This window comes from Stigmatopora argus, chromosome 3 (genome assembly GCF_051989625.1).
Source record: "Stigmatopora argus isolate UIUO_Sarg chromosome 3, RoL_Sarg_1.0, whole genome shotgun sequence".
Lineage (NCBI taxonomy): Eukaryota > Metazoa > Chordata > Actinopteri > Syngnathiformes > Syngnathidae > Stigmatopora > Stigmatopora argus.
The window spans coordinates 18,977,034-19,001,660 of NC_135389.1; the positions used below are offsets into that span (position 1 = coordinate 18,977,034).

The 24,627-nt window shown below is 38.7% G+C and overlaps 2 protein-coding genes across 2 annotated transcripts in view; both read right to left on the reverse strand.

Annotated features, from left to right (window-relative positions):
* Positions 1–153: 153 nt before the first annotated feature.
* The window catches only part of chd2 (chromodomain helicase DNA binding protein 2), a 106,939-nt gene continuing 82,465 nt past the window's right edge, over positions 154–24,627 (reverse strand). Inside the window, exon 42 of the transcript XR_013299629.1 lies at positions 154–1,579. The gene's annotated coding sequence lies outside the window, so the exon portion shown is untranslated. The remainder of the gene's footprint in view (positions 1,580–24,627) is intronic.
* On the reverse strand, positions 3,788–5,069 carry c3h11orf96 (chromosome 3 C11orf96 homolog). The gene has a single exon (XM_077596612.1). It carries the CDS (start codon positions 4,907–4,909, stop codon positions 4,535–4,537), a length of 375 nt encoding a protein of 124 aa, XP_077452738.1. The 5' UTR covers positions 4,910–5,069; the 3' UTR covers positions 3,788–4,534.

Genomic DNA, 24,627 nt, shown 5'->3' on the forward strand with positions numbered 1-24,627 from the left:
AGTGCTTGACGTCCAATCCATTTTGACTGGGAGAGACTCTCAACTAATAATCTGTTTAAATAAATAAATAAGAGGCAAAGGGTAAGTAAAGCTGCGTTCAACTTGAAATATAATAGTATACTACAGATGAATGAATACCTGCATTAAATGTGAAAGCAACAGAAACTGGCCTAAAGTGGGTCAACTACTGTTTTGCACCCGTAATCCCCTTTTTCTTCAGCAGCAGAGGGAGATGGAGAGCTAAGGATGGAAACATGTAGATGGAAGGACCCTGCATGTTTGGCTCTGCAAGATCTAGGTCACAGTTGCCTGAAAAACAGCAAAAAAACAAACAAATAAAACCCCCGCACACAAACTCAGCATTACTGTAAACGTATTCAGTCTGCAAAAACATTTGTGATGAAAAGTCGGTCACTGGAAATTTGTTGTGGTGTGAAGTTGCTACTAAACAGTCCATTGCTGCATGGAAAGGGGCTCCAGAAAATTGGGAAAATGTTCACTTTTAATGTAGTAATGAACAGTCTGAAGCTCATTTTTGCCTTACATTATATTTTATATAGGATAATTTCTCAAAAAACTATTAGGTAAAGGTGCTCAATCGCAAGGAGACGATGTAGCGTTAGGTTGCTAACTTCCTTTGAGCGATTAGCTTCAATGGATATGTTATGCTAATCAGGGAATGACTAATTTGATATTTTACTATCTGTTACAACCTTAATTTGGGGGAATATTTGTAGATTTGAACCTACTCACACAGTATTTTGACTTTATCAACAGTTGTATTATCTATATTGTGCTAGCTTCTAGCTAATGTACATCGTAAAATAACAACAACAACAAAACTTACATTGAAGGTAAAATAATGGCAACCGTGGTTGCCAGAATTTTGCCATTTGAAAAAAACAAGACAAAACAAAAAACAGGAAGTCGTAAAATACATGGAGAAACATTATATAGCGTAAAGATAGCAGGATTTCTCTACAAATACGCTAATTAGATGGTTTTTTTTAAATTTAATTGGAATTGGTCATCGTACAATTTTCTCAACTATCGTATAATTGAAAGGCATTGGTAAAATCAATGCTCCTTGATTTGTATTATTATATCATATTTAAATAGCCGATGCAAGTGGGAACATAAAAACAATCTCACCCAAGCCGCCATATTAGGTTCCTGCTTTTGAGCTTTTATGCACATCTTGATAACCACTAATCAGCCAAGTGTATAAATATGAATAATGAAGTCATTAAAATACAAATACAAGGAACTAAGTGTACCCCTTCTTGTTCTCCTTTCAAAGCAAACATTGCACTCAGAGGGATTATTCTTTACATGACGCATCTTACTCGGTATTGAGATGAAAATGAAGGGAGGTGACGTGTATTATGATAACCGGACAAAAATAAGTCTCCGGCTAGACCAGACTGTCCCTTGCACAAACAATACATCGGAAAATGGAACGCGACACTTTCCTGTTTTTCCTCAGTTTTTCACTTGACAAGATGCATCACAATTGGCTGGTGATGTGTTTGCTTGTCTTCTAAAACGTCGGTTTTCGCTGACTCGCTGGTCGGAAACTCTGTAAAAGCAGTAAAAGCCACTTTTAGTATTTACAGCGATGTCAATTTAATGTTTTGCAGACCTTCAAACTGTTAGTGGAGCGTCATGTTAGGACAAATTGTACCGAGTGTCACTAATGACGCGGGGATGGCGTGCAGATGTCATCACAGAGGTTCTCGTTAGTGGCCATTGACGGTAATAGATGTCCAATAGGTAACATAAAGCAAGATAAAGTGAAGTACCGTATTTTCACGACTATAAGGCGCACATAAAAGTCTTAAATTTTCTCCAAAATAGACAGGGCGCCTTATAATCCAGTGCGCTTTATATATGGACCAATGCTAAAGTTGTTATCACGATAAAATAAAATCAATCAGTCGATAGGGTACACCATCCTCTACAGCTCTCACAACTACGGCAAGCAGCCTCCGACTCTACTATTTTCCCCGTAGAAAAAGTACTGCGCAGTGACTGCTGGGATATGTAGTTCTTTTGTCAATACACCCAATGGATTGTGGCCTGTATACATCGACATCAACACAGCTTTACGAAGCATGGAAAGCAGCGTTGGAATATTTACGCTAGCTACTAGCTAGCTACTATTTGCGAATGGATTGTGGCCGCCTGGACGAACGTATAAAACTCAGCGTTTTCGATGAATCATTTGGACAATTGTTCAATTCGGACACAGAAAATGAGGACTTTGATGGATTTGTGGGTGATGATGACGTGAGTACATTGTAAAATGGCTAAATAAAGTACAATCGAACTCAGTTTTGCTTCCCTTGCCTTTTTAAAAACGTGTTTTTAGCGTGTGGGTGTAGCATGTATGTTTAAGCTGGTGTATGTTTTGCCATGCCTGGCTTCGTCTATAAAAACGGTGCGTCCTTTGTGTGTAAAATACAGAAATAGCACTCGTTATTGACACTGCGGCTAAAAATACGATACGCCGTATAGTCGTGAAAATACGGTAACTCATGGAAAGTAAATCACCAATTTCAGATCAATGTGACATTGATTATATGGACAACAAATATATTTACCTTTGATCGATTTAATGCCATACGACATATGCAATATGGTTAATCTAAACAAAAATGTTGTAAAACATACATAATTTAGTGCATAACAGCGGAAAAGAATGTAATGCAATTTGACATAAAATGGCAAAATGTTATAAAATGTACTGTGATGTAAGGCAATAATAATCTTATAAACACCGTCCCGTAACAGTCCCCATTTAACTCCAAATTTACACTCATGTGCCCTAAGAGGATTAACTACTTTCTAATCAGTGGGAAAAGAATCTTGAGTAGGCTCACACACACACACACACACACACAATCACACAAGCCTATGCACACACAATTTATTGAGGTAACTAACAGTCATTGTTTGTTCTAACCAGGCACCAAAATGCAGTAAAAAAGGAGCAACACAACAAATAGCAAATGATGAACTGATTGAAAAAAGTTTCATAATATGTCCCCTATAAACTTGAAAGTGTCATTTCATGTGGGCTTCTTGTTATGCCAGCAGAAAACTCTGAAATGACGTTTAAAAATGGATCACGTCACTCCTGTTGACGTTAAAAACAACCTTGCATGCGCACACAAACACACACTATACTCTCACATTTCAATTTGACAGCTACCCCCATCATGCATTTACTTTTTTCTTTTTTAGATGACGTGTATTGCTGCAAAACACCAAAAAATACGTAGTATCTAGTACAGTGGTGTCAAACATATGGCCCGTAGGCTGGCATTGGCCCGCCAGGGGTCCGTTCCGGCCCGTGGGGTTGTTTTGCCTGTCGTTTTTAAATATAAAACATGTAAAAACGTGATAGTGAACTTTTTTTGGTGTGGTAGCAGTATTATTAAAGGTATGTTTTTGTATTCAATGCATGGATTATTGGAAAATTTTAAAATGGTGGTAATAAAATTGGATATTATTGCGGTTAATTTAGACCCCGATAATCGAAAAATCGCCAAGTATGGTCATCCCTATTCTAACGTTTTTTTTCTTCAGTGCTACAGCGTGGAATTTAATTTTTTTATGATTTTGGATAAAAAACTAATTTAAAAAATAATAATAATAGCGGGAAAAAAATCGCAAAGTAATGAATTCGCAATAAGTGAAGACGCGCTAATTGAGGGATTACTGTAAATGTTTCTCCCCTACACATGACAGAAAGGATTTCATTTCAATAAAAAACATTAGGAAACACATTTCTAAAATATATTTGCAAATATTTATTAAAATACTTATACCGAACATGGTATTTAATATAAAGTAGATTCAAAACAAAAGCACAATGGAACGGTTACAGCTTTCTGTAAAAGTCGAGTCGAAAGAACGACTCGAAAGCGCAGTAAAATCCCACATTTGGTTATAAGCAAATGAAAAAAATAAATAGAATAAACTCATTTTTGTTCTTTACAAAGGAATCTTTTTCTTCACTCACAAGAACGCGAGCGCCTCGGAAAGCTTCGGTGACGACCCGGCCACTAGGTCGTGCTATTTACAACGTTAGTCGGCATCTACTCGCGTTTTCTTAATTTTTCTGAAGTAGAAAAATCATTTTTTCTAAAAAGTCATTTTTTTCACGTTGACAGTAGAAAAGGAATACAATGGAAAACATAACAAACTAAACATATCTGAAATCATTGGACGTCTATCTCCGTCAATGGCGCAAAAAAAGTGCTCATTCGTTGCTAGCGTTCAAATTCAAACGGCAGCAGATGAGTTAAAAAAAAGAAAATGCGCATTTAAAACGCTTAATTGAGCGATCCTTTTGCGCACCACTAGAGGGAGCCAAACACATCGGGGAAAAAAAACAGGAAAAACGCATTGAGCTAGCTAGCAAGCGCTAGCAAGCGGCGAAAGGCAGGGGATGTGATCTTAACGCCGTACGTCGATATGTTAGTGGGTATTAAAAGCAGTTTGGTTGGTTTTGGGCGCGCTCGCTCCATCACTGGGTGGAGTCGGAGTCACTGGAGTCTTGCGTGGGCGAGCGGGCGCACTGGTGCGGCGCCGCCGGCGAGCCGTGGAGGGTCTGCGTGCTCCTCCTCAGGTTCTCCAAGGATTGCAGAAAGGAGCGTCGGGCGCGCTCCTCCTCCAGAGGCGAGGAGCCCTCCTCGTCCACCACCTCGGCGATCTCGGCGAAGGTCACCGGTTGGGTTTTGAAGCGGGCCTCGCGGGGTCGCCGGGCGCGGCACTTGCCCTTGGAGGGGCCCTTGGGAACCGGCAGCTGCTGCGGGAACTCCTCCATGGCCGAGGCCATCAGGTGCGCCGGGAGGACGTGGAAGCCCGACGCCTCCGTCGGCATCGGACGCACGGCAGCCATGGGTGAGCCGCCAAAATTGGCTCAACTTGGATTTTTCGTAAAAGTGTGGGTTTTTTTTCTTCCTCTGAGGCGGAGAATCCGAGAAGGTCGGATAAAGTTGAGGTCGCTGAGGCTGCGGCTTGTTTTCCTTCTCTGCTGAAATCTTGGAGGCTTCGGCTCCAGCGCTCGCTTTTATAACGTGTCTGCCCGCCTCTTTTTTTTCCGGGCACTCCTTATTTGCCGTTTGTCCGGCGCAAGCTACTCCACCTCCCTTGACGGACTGGTCACGGTTCCACTATGGAGGATTCGGTCACGACCCTCAAAATAACAGCGGTGGGAAGTCATCAATTACGAGGCGGCTGAGGGTGCGAGTACTTTTGCCAACCCGGAAAAAAACGACGTGAAGTAGAATGAGGAGAAGTTTGAGGCTGTTGAAAGTGGAAGTTTCGAAAGTGACATGTGAAAAGCTTGTTTTCTTCTTGATTATTTTTCCCTTGAAAAAATAATATTTTTTTGTTCTGAAACTGGTGGTTGAAAAAAAACCTCCCAAGAAAATAGAAATCATTTGAACGATTTATATGACTGTCAAGTGAATATTAAAATAAAATGACCTTGTCTCTCTCAAAAAAAACCATCAAATAATTGACGCAGTAAATGCAAATAACAAACATAAAATCAATAATAAATACAGTACAGTTAATACAGAATAAATACTTGAATTAGGGAGTCTTGTTTAAAAAAAAAGTCACTTTTTTCAGTGAGCCAAATGGATCCATTGCTTATTATCTAACATTATAAATCATGAAGAAGGTATAAAACGTCATGTGATGTCACATGATTTGGCAGCTGCCACGACTTTGGGTGGATTTAAAAATAGATGAAGGCTGACTATAGTGTGCATCGTATACTTTACAACTAATGCACATGTGTGTTTGTGTCTGAGACAAGATACAACAACGCTTGCGTTACTCACAATGTCACGTCATTCCCCAAAACTCCTCCGCCATGATGTCATCCCTTGAATGTCCTTCAGCAAATTTCAACGTTAAAATACACATTACAAATGCAACCATACTAGCTTAACAAATAGTGCAAAGTGCTTCAAAAAGAGTTCAATAGTGATTGTTTTCAAGAAAATTGGTTTTTAGTTGCGCCTTATAGTGCGGATAATACGCAATGATCCTTACAAGTTGTGTTGTTGAGAGATTTTTTTCAGTATTTGTTCTGTATGAACTGTACTGTATTTATTATTGATTTAATGTTTGTTATTTGCATTTACTGCGTCAATTATTGATGTCGCAGGTGTTTTTTTTATGAGACAAAAGGTTATTTTATGTTAATATTCCCTTGACAGTCATATAAATCGTTCAAATGACGTCTAGTTTCTTGGGAAGATTTGTTTCAACCACCTTCAGAACAAAAAAAAACAATTTTTTTAAAGGTAAAAATAATCAAGATGGGAGCAAACGAAGATAACAAGCTTTTCATATCCCAAAAATCTTTGATTTAAAACTTAACAAAAAAAATACAATGTTATTTTTAGACTGTAAAACTCAATTCAGGGTCACTTTAAAAGACTTGCTTATTATTTGCTGTTTTAAGTTTGCTAACATAGCATAGCGCACCTTGCTAGCAGCAAAATGAACCTTGTCAATCAAGCTAGCACGCATACCTGTCAACCTCTGCCGATAACTGCCCTTATAAATGATTATGATTCCCCTTACAAACCCCCAAAAAACCTTACAAACACCGTACGACGGTGTTTGTAAGGTTTTTTGGGGGTTTGTAAGGGGAATCATAATCATTTATAAGGGCAGTTATCGGCAGAGGTTGACAGGTATGTAGCAGTGTAAATCCGACATGTTTATTTGACATGTTCCTGCCATTTTACTATTTCACAAAGTGACCACTTGAGGCTTTTCACTCGGTATCGAGTTACACTACGCTAGCCGCGACACGGTTATGAAACAAGAGCACGCCAAGGCTTTAAAAGTGCGAGTGATAGATGCTCTTTATGGACTCCACTTGGCGCTATGTGCACGCATGTGTGTGTCTCTAGTGTAGAATTACAGCGCAAGGACACGTTTACACGGGACGCCGTTTCGGCCTGGACGGCGCAGCGCGACGAGCTAAAGTCAGTCAACAAAATCCTTCAGCGCAAACATGTTGATGACTTCTTTCTGGAGGCTTGGGAAAAGAGGGCAAAGATTTCATGCAGGTTTTAGAGGGCGCGAGGTGAGGAGCACGCATTCCCCGCGGCGGATCACAATGTCCTCGCTACGCGGGGGACGCCTCGGTCGCCAAGGTAACTCAAATGTCAAGAGGAGGTGGAGAGGACCAGAGTTGGGAAGTCACAAATCTGTGCCATCTTGTTGCAAGGTTTATTCATTAAGTCAAAGCACGAGGAGCTAGCTAGCGGTTAGCGTATCTGGCTAGCGGATTTCGGGTGGAATCTGTACAAAGTACAAATGTACCAACATATGAAAGACCAGTTTCAATCGCACAAATCATGAACCATAAAAATAGAAGAATTTGAAGTAAAAATATAGCTTAAAAATTGACTTATAATATATAATTACAACTATGTAAATATATTTACATTATAAATTTATATAAATATATATTTATAAATATAAACTTGAAAATATATTTAAGTAACACGCTTATTTCTTTTCTTAAATATTTATTTATTTAATTATATATTTATTTATGTAATTGTATATTTATTTAATTACATATTTATTTATGTATTTATTTATTAACTGATTTATTACCTATTTATTTATGTCTAAAATGTCTTTTGCTGTGTCTGTATTCTCACCCTCTTGCTATTGTGACAACTAAATTTCCCGAATACAGGATGAATAAAGTTTTCTAATCTAATCTAATCTAATCTAATCTGAATTCAGTGCAGTGGATGTCTTTAGCCCTTTTTACACTTTAAACATTAAACTGTGTTCTGGATGAAACAAAAACTTGGCTTTTCTGGCCTTCTGATTTGCAACTCAACAAATCCATTCTCATAAATTAGTCCTAGTAAGAAAATATGTTTTATTGCATCATTCTAGACTGGATGCAGTGATTACTGATGCTAGACGGGTTACGTTGCTAACTTGATGTGTAAATGTGGAATAATAATCTTAACTGCCTGTATTTTAATTTGAAAAAACAAGAGGATCTCGTGCGCCCCTAAAGAGATGGCGCCAAGGGAAGTCACCCATATTGCCTATAGCAAAAACGGCCCCTGGTTAGAATCATCAGAAAATTCGTGTTTGGCAGCGAGTTTATTTGTTTTTTCCGTTTCTCGCAGGGGTATCAAACTCATTTTTTTGCGGCTAATTGCCTAACGGTTTGTAAAATATTTCATGCAAAATGCAACCCATCGGACACTGTTTTGACTGAGTGACAATGCCAAAGCGCTGGTCACGTGAATGCCAATCCGTCAGCATGTTTACAATCAAGTTTCCTCAAAGCGGCAGGTGGGGGGGACTCTTCTCCCGGCAGGGGGTCCGTGTCCAAAACACTGCCTGAGGTCACGTTAGCTGGTATTCCAAAAATAGAAAGGGGCACCCTGAATAGACTCGGGGCTTACGCGGGAATCACACGGTGATGCTACTTTTCAAGTAAAATTAGTCTTTAAAAATGGAAGGAGTGCTAGCACGAACCACTGAAAGCTACCACGAAAATACTTTGATGGATGGCAGAGGTGGGGGTTGGGGGGGGGGGGGGGGGATTCTACTCCCAAGGGGGATGTGCCGGTCCAAAACGGTCAGTTCTTTCTCAGGGAAACTTCCCAGCAAAGCAGTGTGCTTTCACACACACCACTTAAGAGTCGCTGTGGCAATAACACACACACACAACCACACACATAAAAAAACCTTTTGCTCTTTGTTTACAGAATGACGCTAAAGCTTATGACAGTCCTCCGTTTATCTACATTTTACATCAGCATTTACGTAGGATTTTAAATGGCTTTTTTATGAAGTGTTTTTGAATGGCTAGTGGCTCGTAAATAGTGTTTAATTAGACTGGGGTTGTCAGACTCATTTTTGTCCAAATTTACAGTAATCCCTCGAATATTGCGGTTAATGTAGACCAGACATGGCTGCGATAATCGAAACATTGTGAAGTAGGGTCAATCCCATTGTGATTTTTTTTTCTTCAGTGCTGAGTCATAATAGCAAAAATGGCTTCCGCTTAAAAGTTTCAGTGTGGATTTTCACCTTTTATGAAATTAATTTATTTTTTATATAATTAATAGCAGAAAAAAAAAACGCAAAGTAGTGAATTCGCGAGAATTGAAGACGCGATAATCGAGGGATTACTTTACTGTTTCATGCGGGGCCTGTTTTGTATGCCTGCTACAATTAATGGAAAATATGCAGTTTTATCAAATGTATGTATACTATGTATGTATATATAAAAATATTTTTATTTAATTTAAAAAAAATACTGAAAAAATGACATTAATAAAAGTGGAAAACAAAAAATATATATATATATTTTTTTATTAAAAAATAACAGAAAAAACTGAATTTTTGATTTGGGAGAAAAGTGTATTCAGTCATTTAATCATTTTTCAAAAACGGAAAATAAAACAGTTAATGTTCTTTATTCAGCCATAATTTTCATTTGAATTTAATCGTACAACACGATTAACTTTCATGGTCCGCACAAAATGATGTTGCGGGCCAGATCTGGCAACAAATCTATCTGTACTGGGAAGGTTGGCAGGGACCAAGCATTATCAATGAGCTAATAGTTATGTTTTCAAGTTATTTTCAACGCATATTACTTAATAACGTGTAGAAATAAAAAATGACACAGAGAAAGACTCATAATATCTTTGCGTGGAAAAACGATATATAACATTGACTGAATTTGGAGGACCCAAACCTAAAAATAACATCATTTGCTCGTGATAAAGTTAGCAAAACTCTCGACAGTTGTTATTATTATAAACACTGTTGGGGAACATGTTGTCGTCTGGATGGGAATTGTCAACATCTTATCACATTTCCACTCCCATGACAGATGGTAAAATGCTAAAATGGACCGGACGGGAACGTTAGCGGATTAAAAGCTAATTGGGATCCCGACCGGGGGCGGAGAGGAGCTCCCGTAAATCGAGACTGGTCGCAGCCAACTTTTTGGCTGCCGGGAAGCTCACATAAACACTTGTTGACATATCACTTTTGATTTTTAGCCTCAATGGGTTTAAGATAGTGTATTTTTGCCGGAAGGAGTGAACTTTAGCATCAAATCTTTTGTGTATGCTCACAAAAGATGTGACGTAACAAATGAGCGTGTTGTGCAAACAGGATGCTCAGATTGCGGCATACCGTATTTGCATGATAAACACGCCATATTTAAGCCGCTTTCTGAAAACTACGTCATAAAAAATGCCAAAGATGTGTTAAATATATGGTGTGCTTAGTTCAAGAAGTGTGAAATATCATTATATATGAATTGAAGGAGATATTTGAGAGTTCTGTGGCTAAACGTTAGCACGTCATAAATGTTTTGCCTTGTTTGTTAGCATTAGCGTTAGCATGTTATTGTAAAGGAAAGTGTTGTTTTCAAAATAACTGTTTAATTTTTTTAGTTTAGTTTGTTGGTTGATTCATTGGCTGCCATTGACGGGAATAGACGCCCAAGATGTTTTTATTTGAATTTTTTGATTGAGAATTTGGATGCTAAATGTTAGCATGTCAGTTATGTTTGGCCTTGTTTGTTTGAGTTCAGTGTAGCATGTTTTTGGTAAGAAAGCCGAGAATAGATGTCCAATCTCTTTTGATAGGGAGAGGTTTGCTAGTGAATGATCTAGATCACATGTGTCAAAGTGGCGGCCCGGGGACCAAATCTGGCCCGCCACATCATTTTGTGTGGTCCGGGAAAGTAAATCATGAGTGCCGACTGTTGGGGTAATCTGTTTTAGGATCAAATTAAAATGAAGAGTATAGATGTATATTAAATTTCCTGATTTTTCCCTTTTAAATCAATAATTGTAATTTTTTAATCCATTTTTTCTGTGTTTTTAGTTCAAAAATCATTTTGTAAAATCTAAAAAAATATAAAAAAAGCTAAAATAAACATTGTTTTAGATCTATAAAAAACGGAATATTCAGGGCTTTTAATCCAGTTCTTTTAATCCATTTATATATAAAAAAATCTAAATATTATATCTAAAATGGTCCGGCCCACGTGAAATCGAGTTGACGTTAAAGCGACCCTTGATCTAGATTGAGAATTTTAATGCTAAATGTTAGCATTTAGCATAAACATAGATGTTTTGCTTTGTTTGTCGGGATTAAGTTTAGCATTTTTTTCTTTTTATAGCAATTTTGTTTGTTTGTTGGTTAACTCTTTAAATGCCATTGACGAGCATAAATGTCCAATCCATTTTGACCAGAAAAGTAATAAAACAAGTAGCAACATATGAACGTTAAATACAACTGAGTTGACTTTAAATCCTTGCCTGCCCATGAGGGCGATAGACGTCCAATCTATTTGTCCAGCAAATGGTCGCTTCCCAGTCAAAATAGATTGGACGCCTATCGCCGTCATCGGTAGTCAAAGACGCGTTGATTTACTCTCGATGAAGGAAAACAGGTCAAAACAAGCCGAAGCGCATTAGAAAATGGCAACTGATGAAGGCCAGCGTGGGATCCAGGTGTCTTTTGTGAGTCCCGATTGATGGAGCCACTTGCCCCGCCCACTCCCAGCAAGTCAGGCCAAAGCTTTTGTGGCGGCCCTGGAGGGGGGCGGACCATAAAGCACCTGTGACCTTTTCCCTTGCTCTCATTGGGACGCCCAAAAGCGCAGGTCTGCGCAGGTCTCTTGATTCCCACCCACGCTTCTTTTAATATTAAACACAATATATTGTGACATTGTTCTATGTACTGTAAATCCCAGTAGTGCACACACACTGTTGTTGCCTCGTGTGTGTGTGTGTGTGTGTGTGTGTGTGTGTGTGTGTGTGTGTGTGTGTCGGTTATTTCGAAACTATTTTGGAGGACTATTTATAAAGTAAACGCTGAAAAATACAAAGGAGCGCGCCAAAAAATATATATTATAAGAGTCAAAACATTTCATATCTGTTCATTCAAAGGGTAAAGTTGATTTTTTTGGGTGAAAAATATGACTCAAAATACGACTTAAAATTTCAGCTTAACTTTAAAAGTATTACATGGTCTCAAAATGGAATTTCAAATAAAAAAAGGAACTTTTTTTGATATAGTGACCCTTTTTCTAAGGACTATACATCCAAAATGAAGAAACTGAATGAAACTGATGAAATATCGCTAAAAACTAAACTAAGGATATTAAAATCAACACAAACAGAAATACACACCTTTTACTCTGAAGGGGGCGCCTTACGAGGAACCAGTTCTCCACTTGGACCGATCCGCTAGCATTTATAACCCCAAGAAACCCAAACAAAGCCCACGCATTTCTACCACGTGTACTCTTTAAGAATATAAAGGCGTGTCAAACATGCGGTCCACGGGACAGAGGTTGGTTCGGCTTAGGGTTCCGATCCGGCCCACGGGGTTGCTCTGCCTGAATTTGGAACTCATGCATACCTTTTAGTACTCAAAAATGGAAGTGACGCAAAATGATTTCCAATTTACTTAAACTGCCTGTGAATGCTCATCTTTCATGGCCATTGACGGCGCTAGACGTCCAATTCATTTTGGCTGGGAGGTCCGAATGAACGTTCAAACAATAGAAAACTGGCAAAAATGCAATGAAAGGGAAAAAAAAAACCTCTGGAAATCTGCACAAATCAGAATTGATACAAAACGGTGAAAACTGCAGGCAAAAAAACAAAAAAACAAAAACAAACTTCAAAACTAGTTTAAAAAAATAATAAACACAAAACCCACAAAAAAACACCTTGCTTCATACTGTACATACTAAAAGGCACTAATTAGCTGCCGTGGAAAATGTGAAAAACACAACAAAATATTTGTTTTTTTATCCTGAAAAATAAATTGTAAAAAAAACCTATAAAAATCAAAACTGCAAAACTGCAAAAGTGCAGGAGAAAATGTGCAAAACTGCTAAAAACCACAATAAAGGGTGGAAAAAAAATTCTGCAAAACCTTACATTTTACTCGTTACAGTGGTCTCATTATCTGCCATTGACGGCAGCAGGCGTCCAAAACGTTGCTCCAAAAACCAGTCAAAACGGATTGGACGTCTATCGCCATCAAGTATGTCAACCTTTTGGGCCAAAAATAAACAAGTCTGGTACTTGGCATGAATGTGAGCCGCTATCCAAACCGAGTTTGGCACCCCCGTTTAAGATCACAGTTGAATTTATCAACATGTCAGTCTTTCCATAAAAAGACGCTATTTCAAGGCCATCGGCGCAAAGTTGGAAAAAGTTAGTCAGTGTTGACAAAAGACAAGATTTAAGGCTTGTTTTTCACTGTCGTTCCTCTTTTAGTGAAAAGACAGCGTGATGTTACGCAACCTGCCTGCGCAATGGCAGCTGACAAATCGGCTTTTTGCAATTTTCTTTACTTCCAAGCAATAATGGTCAAGATAAAAATAAAGCGGGGAGGTCATAAGGTCAATCATTTTGGATTAACACTTGAAAATAAGAGACGAATTAAAGGATTGCAGGATTCTTTACACCTTTTTGCATTTTTTTACCACAATTTTGCAGTTGTTCTCATTGTTAAAGATTTTAAAGTTTTTTTTTCAGGAGAAAAATACAAAAATTATTTCAGTGTTTTTCACATTTTCCATGGCAGGTAATAACTGCCCTATAATAAAGTACACTATAAATGATGGTGATTTTTTTAAATTAATATATTTTAGCATTTTCTGGGGTTGTCCTATTTATTTATTTATAAAACTATTTTTGAAGTTTATGGTTTTTTTTCCAATTTTGCGTTCATTCTGATTTGTCCAGCTTTTCAGAGGAAAAAAGAAAAGATGGAATTTTGACTACTACTTTTGATATCCTACTTGACCTGCTGCCATAAATTATACACACAAACGATGCAAATAGGTCAATATAATATTCTGGATTAGAGCGGCCTCTAGTGTTTGTTAAAAAATACACGTTCAACTGGCTTGAGCATTATTTTAGTGACCATTTCAATATTTTAACTCCAATTTTAAAACACGTTTGTTTCAAAAATTAGATGTAACACCTAACAAATTGATTTTCTGATCAACTTTTCACCCTTACGTCAATGCAGTAACCACCTTGACCGATAGGTGGCAGCAGAACCACAGAAAAATGTTCTTGACCATTGAGTGGCCTTCAAAACGGCAGTCAGCCATTTGTAGGTCAATTTATCCTTGCAATCTTCGTGCAATATTAAGCAAATGTTCATTAATAACCACACCTAATTAGGTAAAACGGTCCAATCCAGTGAGAGGAACTCCGGCTGTTTCATTCCGTAAAAACAAACCGAGACGTTACAGACTGAATCCAAAATCAGAGTTGTTATATCAGCTGCTATTGTTGCTTTTTATTATTAATAATTATTATTAATCCTTCCGGGAATATTTGGAATGACGTCATAATGTGGATTCTAGTATTGACGCAATGGCAGGTCGACATCTACGTAGCGTATTTCGCGCACTATAAGTCGCAGTTTTGGGAGGCAATTTTTAAAAGTTTGATGAGAAACTAAGAACAAATAATTATAAATCAACTCAAAGAAAATTGTGCAGTAGTTTTGGATTATTTCCAATTGCTTCTTGTTCATTTGTGGGTGGCTACGAATTTCCAGGTGACTTCCTGTTGCTTTTGCGCCCTTTTTAAGGTTCCTCCCTCAACTCATTGGCTCACATTTTGCACGTTTGACACCCGTGCACTACTGTATTCAGTTTCACGATCCATTCAAGGTCCCCACCCTGCCTCACCAGCAATATTTTCCAAACGTGAGGGTGGACCGAGGGGGCCCGCCTAGACGCAGACCTGGCGAAGGAGTGAATAGATTGACGAGGTGCCTTGCGGCTCGGCTGGAAGCCCTTTGCGCAATCGAACAGCTGGCAGAGCTCCACTTGGCCAACGTAAACAGCGTTAATCCTTTTTCCGAGCGGCTTTCGACACTCGCCCGGCCAGCCAGCGCTATGCTACGTTACGCCGCGCTCGTTTGGGGGCGGTCTTAGGGAGGCACGGCGACCTCTTTGTCCGCTAACAACGTTATTCACTACTCAGAAATGTGATTGCCTTTGATTTTTTTCTCTCTCCCATTTCAAACGGATCGGACGTGTAGCGCCGTCAATGGCAGCCCTGTGCAGTAAAAACAATGAATTCTTCCTCTGGCCAAGCTGCACCCTCCCACCAATTAGTTTATCACTCATGGACGTCCTACTTATTTATGTGACCACTTATTGATATTGACTACTACTTATCTATGTTGACTACTAATTGATTGTTATATTTATTGAATATTTATTGAATATTTATTGAATATTTATTAAATATTTATTGAATATTTATTGAATATTTATTGAATATTTATTGTATATTTATTGAATATTCATTGAATATTTATCAAATATTTATCGAATATTTATCGAATATTTATCGAATATTTATCGAATATTTATCAAATATTTATCGAATATTTATTGAATATCGAATATTTATCGAATATTTATCGAATATCAAATACTTATCGAATATTTATCGAATATCGAATATTTATCAAATATTTATCGAATATTCATCGAATATTCATCGATTATTCATCAAGTATTCATCAATTATTTATTGATTATATATTGATTATTAATTAATTAATTATTTATTATGTATTTATTATTTATTTATTGATTATTTATGTATTGATTATTTATGTATTATGTATTGATTATTTATGTATTATTTATTTATTATTTATGTGTTGCTTGGTTTGTTTGTTGTTGTTATTATTTGTGTACTTCCCTACTTATGTTGTTGACTAGTACTTATACTTCTAATAATTTCTTACTTTTTTATTGATTATCTGTTCATTTGTTTGTTGTTGTGTTTTGTGCACTTCCCTACATATTTATGTTGTTGATGACTAATTATGTTTACTATTTATTAATGTATTACTTATTCATTGATAATATATTATTGTTATGTGATTTGTGGACTTCCCTACTTATGCTGTTGACTACTTATTCATTACTTATTTAAATATTGTTATTATTATTATTTATTGATTATTTATCTGTTCATTTGTTGTTGTTATTTGTGCACTTCCCTACTTATTTATGCTGTTGACTACTTATTTATTGATAATTTATTATTGTTATTTTTTATCATTTATTTGTGTTTGTATGTTGTTGTTACATTTGCACTATGTGTTGAAGCTTTAAATCTCATTATAAAGACAATAAAAAGCATTGAATTTAATTGAAATGGGGAAGAAAGTTCGCTGCCAACCTCCCACTTGAAATGGATGGGACGTCTACGGCGGCCAAACAGAGACAAGATGAAAGCATAATGTACGCTGGCGAGCGAGACTGAGCGAGACCGAGCGAGACCGAGGCCCAGAGCGGGTGTGTTGTTGCAGGGCTTTGATTTCCCGGAGCTCCCGGGGGGGGATTTGGCAGACACGGGCTAATTTGTACTGAAATTTCCAGCTCACTTTTGTTTTGCAGGTGGCTGAGAAACGGTGGCAGGGCAGGGCGGGGCGGGGCGGGGCGTGTTGGGGAACCAGAGAAGCAATTTGCTCTGCGCCAATGTGTGTGTGTGTGTGTGTGTGTGTGTGTGTGTGTGTTGTCATTGCGCATGGTGTCGGGAGGGCGCGACTGCTGGAAAAAAGTTGTTCAGTTTTCACAGGTCGGATATGTTGTTGTTGTCGTACTCATATCGTGGAGGAATTTACAGCCTGCAAAGGAAGCTTGAGTGAAGCCTACATTGTTGTAGTTTCCAGGTTGGCCGCTAGATGGTGCTACACAATTAAAGACTCATCGCTTTGAACTTGGGGGTCAAAATCTGACAAAATCTTGAAACTGCTGAATTTCCGTATTTTTGGGGGGGGGGGGGACATTAATAAACTAGGTGGTGGTTAGCGCGTCGGCCTCACAGTTCTGGGGTTTTGGGTTCAAATCCAGGTTGTGTGGAGTTTGGCCCGGGCCTGCGTGGGTTTCTTCCGGGTACTCCGGTTTCCTCCCACATCCCAAAAACATGGATAGTAGGCTGATTGGACACTCTAAATTGGCCCTAGGTATGAGTGTGAGCATGAATGGTTGTTTGTCTCCTTGTGCCCTGCGATTGGCTGGCCACCGATTCAGGGTGTCGCCCGCCTCTGGCCCGGAGACAGCTGGGATTGGCTCCAGCACCCCCCGCGGCCCTAATGAGGATAAAGCGGTTCAGAAAATGAGATGAGATGAGACATTAATCATCTTAAAATTCCCCTTTTGAAAAAGTGTGGCTGACATCGTGGGATCATTTTTCACTGCCATTGACAGCACATTTTTTCAATTTTTTAACATTTTACTTATTTAAAGACTACGACTTTCGGCTCAGTGAAATCCAATCTAAGGAACTTTAAAATAATTAGCACTAGGATTCAAACCCAGATACTCTAACATGCGAGCCAGGCATGTGAAGCGAGGGAGACGGCGATGAAAAAAATAAACCATTACAATAGTGCCAGAGGTCACAAAAGCAAGACGAGGATTCTCGCCAGAGCACGTTTCAGTCTCGCCGACTTTGGCGTGGCTTTACTTAAAGAAAAAAGACTTTGAATTGAAAGCCAAAGCTTGGATGCTCAAATACGTGCCAGATGTTGCCGTGGCGCTTACTCAAACAAGTCGCAAGGTGTCAAGAAAAGAAGCCAAGACTCTTTTCTTTCCACTGCTTTGATTGTGATTTCACTATTTGCAAAAACTGTAGTGTCCAACCTGCGGTCCGTGGGCCGGAAGTGGTCCCCCGCTAGGAGATCAGATCGATTGTTCTGGCTGACACACACTTTGTAGCTCATTCGTACGTCATTAAATGCTTTCTTTTTTGTGAGTTGTGTGATCAAGTACACTTTGCTCTACTTCCTATCCGCAATCACATTGATTCATTTGCCCCAAAATGGCGCCTTCAACGACAGCTAATGAGTGAAAAGAGCACCTGGAAATGCCCCAAAATCAGCAGGGACCAGTAAACAAAGAAAAAGCATCCCGGAACGTCCCTCAAACGCAATAGGGAATGATTAAAAATATACCAAAAGTGACTAAAATAAAAACGAAGTGACCCAAAATGAACCCATCGCCCGCCATTGACAACAATAGATGTTCAACACACTTAAACTAGCCGTGGATGCTCATCTTTAAGTGCCATTGAAGGCAAATAAGTGAACTTTTTGGGCCAAAAGTAAACTAGTCCGCCCCACATGAGATCTAGTCGGCATGAACGAGGCCCGCCAACCGCAGTTTGACACTCCTATGCAAAACGGACTCACTTTTCTTAGGCTCCATTTGAATCATGATATCTGAACATCTTGTCTAGAGTACCTAAATATTTTTTATTTTTTTTTTAAAAGGACAGGGGCAGGCTTGCGCTTCTGGACAAGGGACAATGGAAAGTGTTGGCAGGAGGAAAGAATGGAGGTAGGGGGTGAGGGAGGGAGACAGCCATGGATAATGCCTTGGACAAACCATTGGATGCCACTCAAGCGACCACCTGCTCGCCAAAATCGCTTTCTTCTCTGTTACGATGGCATTGGACTAGACCAGTACTTGGATTTTTCTATACATATCTGGCAACCTCGGCCAATTGCTCCACTTATTAATGATTGCAATTCCCCTTATTAAGTGATTAAAACAACGTACAAACACAACGCAGCACATATTGACTCACTTAAAAGTCTAAAAAAAATCCCCAAATGTGGAAGGGGTGCCCAATCAGAATGCTCTAAATTCAAAATTCTACAGATGTCAATGTATGACGCTGAGCGGTTGACTGTCTGTGTACATTGCTTGCTGACGCGCTATATTTATATAGTGAAAAAGGGGAATGCGCGAATGACAAGATTAGCAGTCGACGATGACATTTTAGAGCTGAAATGGGGAAGACGAGATCGGTTTTACAAAAAAAAACGGACTTTAAAAAAAATCCCATAAAAAAGTTGTTATATGGCGTATGCAATTTGAAATGATCAAAATAACGTATAAAATACGGGGAAAACAGTATAATTTGACAGCTATGTGTATAGGCACGAATACATGTTGTATGATAGTAATCATACTTGGTGGTTTTTCGATTGTCGCGACCATGTCTGGTCTGCATTAACTGCGAAATTCGAGGGATTACTGTAATTAATGAACCTCATTCATGTCTTAAATCTGGGACGGTGGACGTCCAATCCATTTGAAGGTCGATCGCTGTCACTAGGAGCCAATCATTTTCATTTGGAAGTTTTCTCATGTAATGAGAACCACTCGCCGCTCGGAGAACATAAATCCTAGCAAGGTTCATCTCTCCAAAGCGGGAGCGCGTGACGCTGAATTAAACGAAATTTCCTGCCAGATGTTCCCACGCAGATGTTCTTGGAGACAGATCTTTCGGAAGGGATCGGGGGCGCCGTTAGTGTTTAACGTTCGATTAATGTTCGGTTTCGGATAGGCTCCAGCACCCCCGGCAGCCTCGCGGGTATACGCGGGAGGCAAAATGAACGACAAGGACTTTTGCATTCTGTGATTCTTTAGGTGTTAAGTCCTTCTTGAAGATCACTTTTCAGTGTGCCTGAGGTTGCTAAGCAATGGTGGCAATCTGGCACTGACGTGCACCCCCTCCCGTCTCTGCTCCGTCACCCCCCCGTCACCCCTCTCAAAAGCCCTCGGGCCTGATTTTCACTCATCGCCTCCGCAGAGAGACGAAGCCACCCACCCACGCACACACAGCGAATGATTGTCTTTTTCTAACAAATAAAAACGAGATCCTTGCAAACCTTGGCTTTTACTTTGAAAAAAAACCTGAGATCCTTGCAAACCTTTGCTTTTACTTTGAAAAAATGAGATCCTTGCAAACATTTGCTTTTATTTAGAAAAAAAAAACGTGATCTTGCAAAGCTTGGCTTTTACTTTGAAAAAAACGAGATCCTTGCAAACCTTGGCTTTTACTTTGAAAAAAAACCATGAGATCTTTGCAAACCTTGGCTTTTACTTTGAAAAAAACCCAGTGATCCTTGCAAACCTTGGCTTTTACTTTGAAAAAAAAAACGAGATCCTTGCAAACCTTGGCTTTTACTTTGAAAAAATGAGATCCTTGCAAACATTTGCTTTTATTTAGAAAAAAACGTGATCTTGCAAAGCTTGGCTTTTACTTTGAAAAAAACGAGATCCTTGCAAACCTTGGCTTTTACTTTGAAAAAAAACTATGAGATCTTTGCAACCCTTGGCTTTTACTTTGAAAAAAACCCAGTGATCCTTGCAAACCTTGGCTTTTACTTTGAAAAAAAAAACGAGATCCTTGCAAACCTTGGCTTTTACTTTGAAAAAAACGAGATCCTTGCAAACCTTTGCTTTTACTTTGAAAAAAAACGAGATCCTTGCAAACATTTGCTATTACTTTGAAAAAAAACGAGATCCTTGCAAACCTTTGCTTTTATTTTGAAAAAAACGTGATGTTGCAAACCTTGGCTTTTACTTTGAAAAAAACGAGATCCTTGCAAACCTTGGCTTTTACTTTGAAAAAAAACATGAGATCTTTGCAAACCTTGGCTTTTACTTTGAAAAAAACCCAGTGATCCTTGCAAACCTTGGCTTTTACTTTGAAAAAAAAAACGAGATCCTTGCAAACCTTGGCTTTTACTTTGAAAAAAACGAGATCCTTGCAAACCTTTGCTTTTACTTTGAAAAAAAACGAGATCCTTGCAAACATTTGCTATTACTTTGAAAAAAAAACGAGATCCTTGCAAACCTTTGCTTTTATTTTGAAAAAAACGAGATCCTAGCAAACCTTTGCTTTTACTTTGAAAAAAACGAGATCCTTGCAAACCTTTGCTTTTACTTTGAAAAAAAAACGAGTCACACCATGACATCATGTTCATTGTCCAACATTTTTTCTTTCTGCCCCCAAAATGTTTTACAATTTCCAAATGAGAAAAAAGCCACCTCAAGTTGACTCATCTAAAAACAAAAAGCGACGACCAAAATAATCGTTCACGTTGACTCATCGACGGCCAATGACAGCAAATGGCTGAATATTTTCAGCCCGACTTTTCTCTGACTTGAATGCCCGACAGGTTTTTTTAAACGACATTCTGGCACTTGTCAATCTAGCTGTCATCGGTCTGCGAATGAATCCGACTTTTAAAAATAGCGGCGGAAAAAAAATGCCATGGCTGAATGAGTGACAATAGAGGAGCAGCTGTAGCTTCAATTGCGCTGTCCAACTGACTTTGGTTCACGGACGCATTCATGCCAACTTTATTTTCGGCCCAAAAAGTCCGCTTACTTGCCGCCATTGACGACGCTACACGTCCCATCGTTCATTAGCCCTTAGGATCGGAAGGTGTCAAACTCGGGTTGGTTCGCGGGCCGCATTAACGTCAACGCTATTTCATGTGGGCCTGACCATTTTAGATCTAATATTTAGATTTATATTTTTAAATTGGATTAAAAGAACTGGATCAAAAGCCCTAAATAGACCGTTTTTATAGATCTAATGCAATGTTTAATTGAGCTTTTTTTCTTAATATTGGAAAATTTCTTTTAATCATGTTTTTTTATTTCAAAAGGAAACTAAATATTTTTTTAAATTATGTTCAATATCAAAGTGGAAAATGGAAAATATTTATATATTTATTTTTAGATTTTCCAAAATGCTTTTTGACCTAAAAACACAAAAAATGGATGAAAAAATTGCAGTGATTGTTTTTAAAAAGGGGAAAATCAGGAAATGTAATATACTCTTCATTTTAATTTGATCCGAAAACAGAAAGTTGGCACTCATGATTTACTTTCTCAGGCCGCACAAAATGACGCAGCGGGCCAGATTTGGCCCCCGGGCCGCCACTTTGACACCGGTGCCTTAGGTGATTTTAACATCTAGCATTGTCAATAGCAGGGAATTTTGCGTGACTTATTTATTTCGCTTGAATTTAAGGGTACTTATGGGTCATTTCTGGTGAATTTTTGATCATTTGCTATTGATTTTGAGGAGCTTTTCCTGGTTGTTTTTTGGTTCCTGATGATTTTTGGGCCATTTCCAGGTCACTTTTTGTTGGTTTTGGGGCATTTTAAGGTTCCTTATTTAATCATTGGCTGCCAACATGTGGTAGTTGTGATCACACAACTCACAAATTCCCCCCAAAAAGGAAATTCTTGAATTCCATACGTACGCTATGAATGAGCTACAAACGCCCCCTTGGGCCGAAAAGGACCTCCTCGCTGCCCACTTCTGGCCCGCGTGCTGCAGGTTTGACACCCTGGTTTATAGTTTGAAGTTCATAGTCTAAAAGTTGAAAGTATCAACATTTAAGTTTGCCATGTTTGCTGGATTGAAAAAGCACAAGGTTTTGTTTGCCTGCCCGCGCCACGTTTATTTGTTCATCTTTTGTGCCTTGTTGTAACCGACATTTATCTTTGGGAGCAGAAGACTGTAAATATGGATGTGTTCTTTGTTTTTGTTTTTTTTGTGTGTGTTTTTTTGTAGTATATCTCTGCTGTCTCGCAGTATGTGCTTAACGGCGTTCAAACAGACGCGCTGCCAATTCTCAAGTGGCTCCGTCAAATGAACAAACAACGTGACTCGGGCAAAATGAAGAATATTTCATGTCGAGTTTGATACTGTGTGGTGGTAAAAATGATGTGGCGGAAATGCAAAAAACAAAAAAAAAGTAATAAAATGGCAAAACTGCAAAAGAGGGTAAAAATGGATCCTGCGAAAATATGAAAAACCTGAAAATAAAAAAACTTTTAGCTTTAGTCTCTCGTCTGACGGAACGTTAGTTCATTCCTTCATTTAATTTCTTTCATTTACTCTGTTTAAAATGTTTTTAAATCCCCTTGCCTGACATCATAAAATTAGATATGCCATCTATTATCTATTCTATAAATCCTTATAAAGTGTGATTTATAAGTGTGTGTGTGTATGTTAAGATTCTCTCGCTACGTTTGTCCAAACCGTGCAATGTAGAGAGTTGAATTGTTTTTATGGCGGCGAGAAACGACTGTCGGATCCTAATAGACGAGTGATTACATTTCTTCACCTTCTCCAAGTGTGTAAACTCAATCTTATATTTTTTAAACACCCATTTTTCCAACGAGATCTTTGTAAATAGCGCAACAATTGTCTTTTGGTTCTTCGCTGGTCCTCCCTGCTCGTTATATATATGCCACAATTCAAGTCAACACACTACTAATCACGTTTGCGCCATCTCGCCTTCCCATGAGCCAATTTACAAAGGCCAATCACTCCTGGAGCAAGAGTGAAAATGTCACTCTGAGCCTAATGAGATGCTATCATTCGCATCCCACGTTATTGTGTACGTCTCATTTAAGTATCTCTCTCCATCTCCCTTCTTTGTCCACAGCTCTTTCATTAAAAACAGGCGTTATCTGCCTGTCTTTGCACAGCTTCCCCAGCGAAAAAGGCATCGTTTTTACGCGCTAAACATATTCAGCGGCCTCGCTAGCTCGGTCGTTTATTACCGCGGACACAAACAAAAGAGGATCGGCAATGACAGTCGCCCTATCTCGATTTTAAGTGATATATTGTCTGATGGATTAGTGCTGATACGCAATTTTATTGTCAAAAAATAACGAGACCACCCATTCAAATGCTATGCTTTTTAAAAAATAAGGCAAAAAAGTGTGTTTAAAAATGATGATAATAAGTAAATCATTTTAACAAGCATAATGGGTCATTTGAAAGCTAGCTTAGTCGAGAATATGAAATATTCTAAATATGAAACCCAACTGCATTTTTGTTGTCTGCTAATTAGCGCGTGCGGAATGATGCTAACTGTAAACGTAGTTATTCCATTTTTGGGCCAAATAGATTTTTTTTTAATGGACGTCAAAGCTATACTAGTGTAAAATTTAAATATGGGAGAGTAAATGCATTTCTATTTTGAGTAGACATACTTTTATATTAAACTATTCACCAGAAGCGTGTACGCTAAGATGCTAACTCCCGCAATTTACGCATGTGGCGTTAGTTGCATATTTTTAAAATTGTTTACAAATGCCGTAAACAAGCAAGTTTTCACGTGTGAACTGTCAACTTTTAACGATAAAAGACAGCTTGCTATTGATTAGAGCAAGTTAAAGTGGTTTGTGCATCGTCTTTGACCTTTAGCCTCAATGTAGCAATGCAAACGCTGTGCAATGCTTAATATAGTTCTATGTTTGCTTATTTTGTATGTCTGAATATTGGTTCTACAACCAATAAACATCTGCGAGACCAACTGGGCTTTCATATTCGATCAACGGGCCAAGTTTTTCCACGCGCGTGGCAATAAATGACAGCCGGGAAATTACAGACACGCTTTTGATTTAGCGTGCCATTCAATGACTGACTGCAAAGCGCAACAGGCCTCCATGACACGAGGTAGCAGTGGCTCTCTAACCCGCAGATGCCACGGTTGGGTAAACACCCCAAACGCTTTGCGCCGCAAGTCAAGTACTAAATAACATTCTTTCGTTGCGGGAGAAGCCGACAAACAAGACAGAAAAGTGCGGCGGACCCGACAAGCGGCGGAGCGTTCGTCCTATCCGGGCCAGGCCACAAAATTATACTTTTCAGGCTTGTGGGTAAGGTAATGGCGCCATTT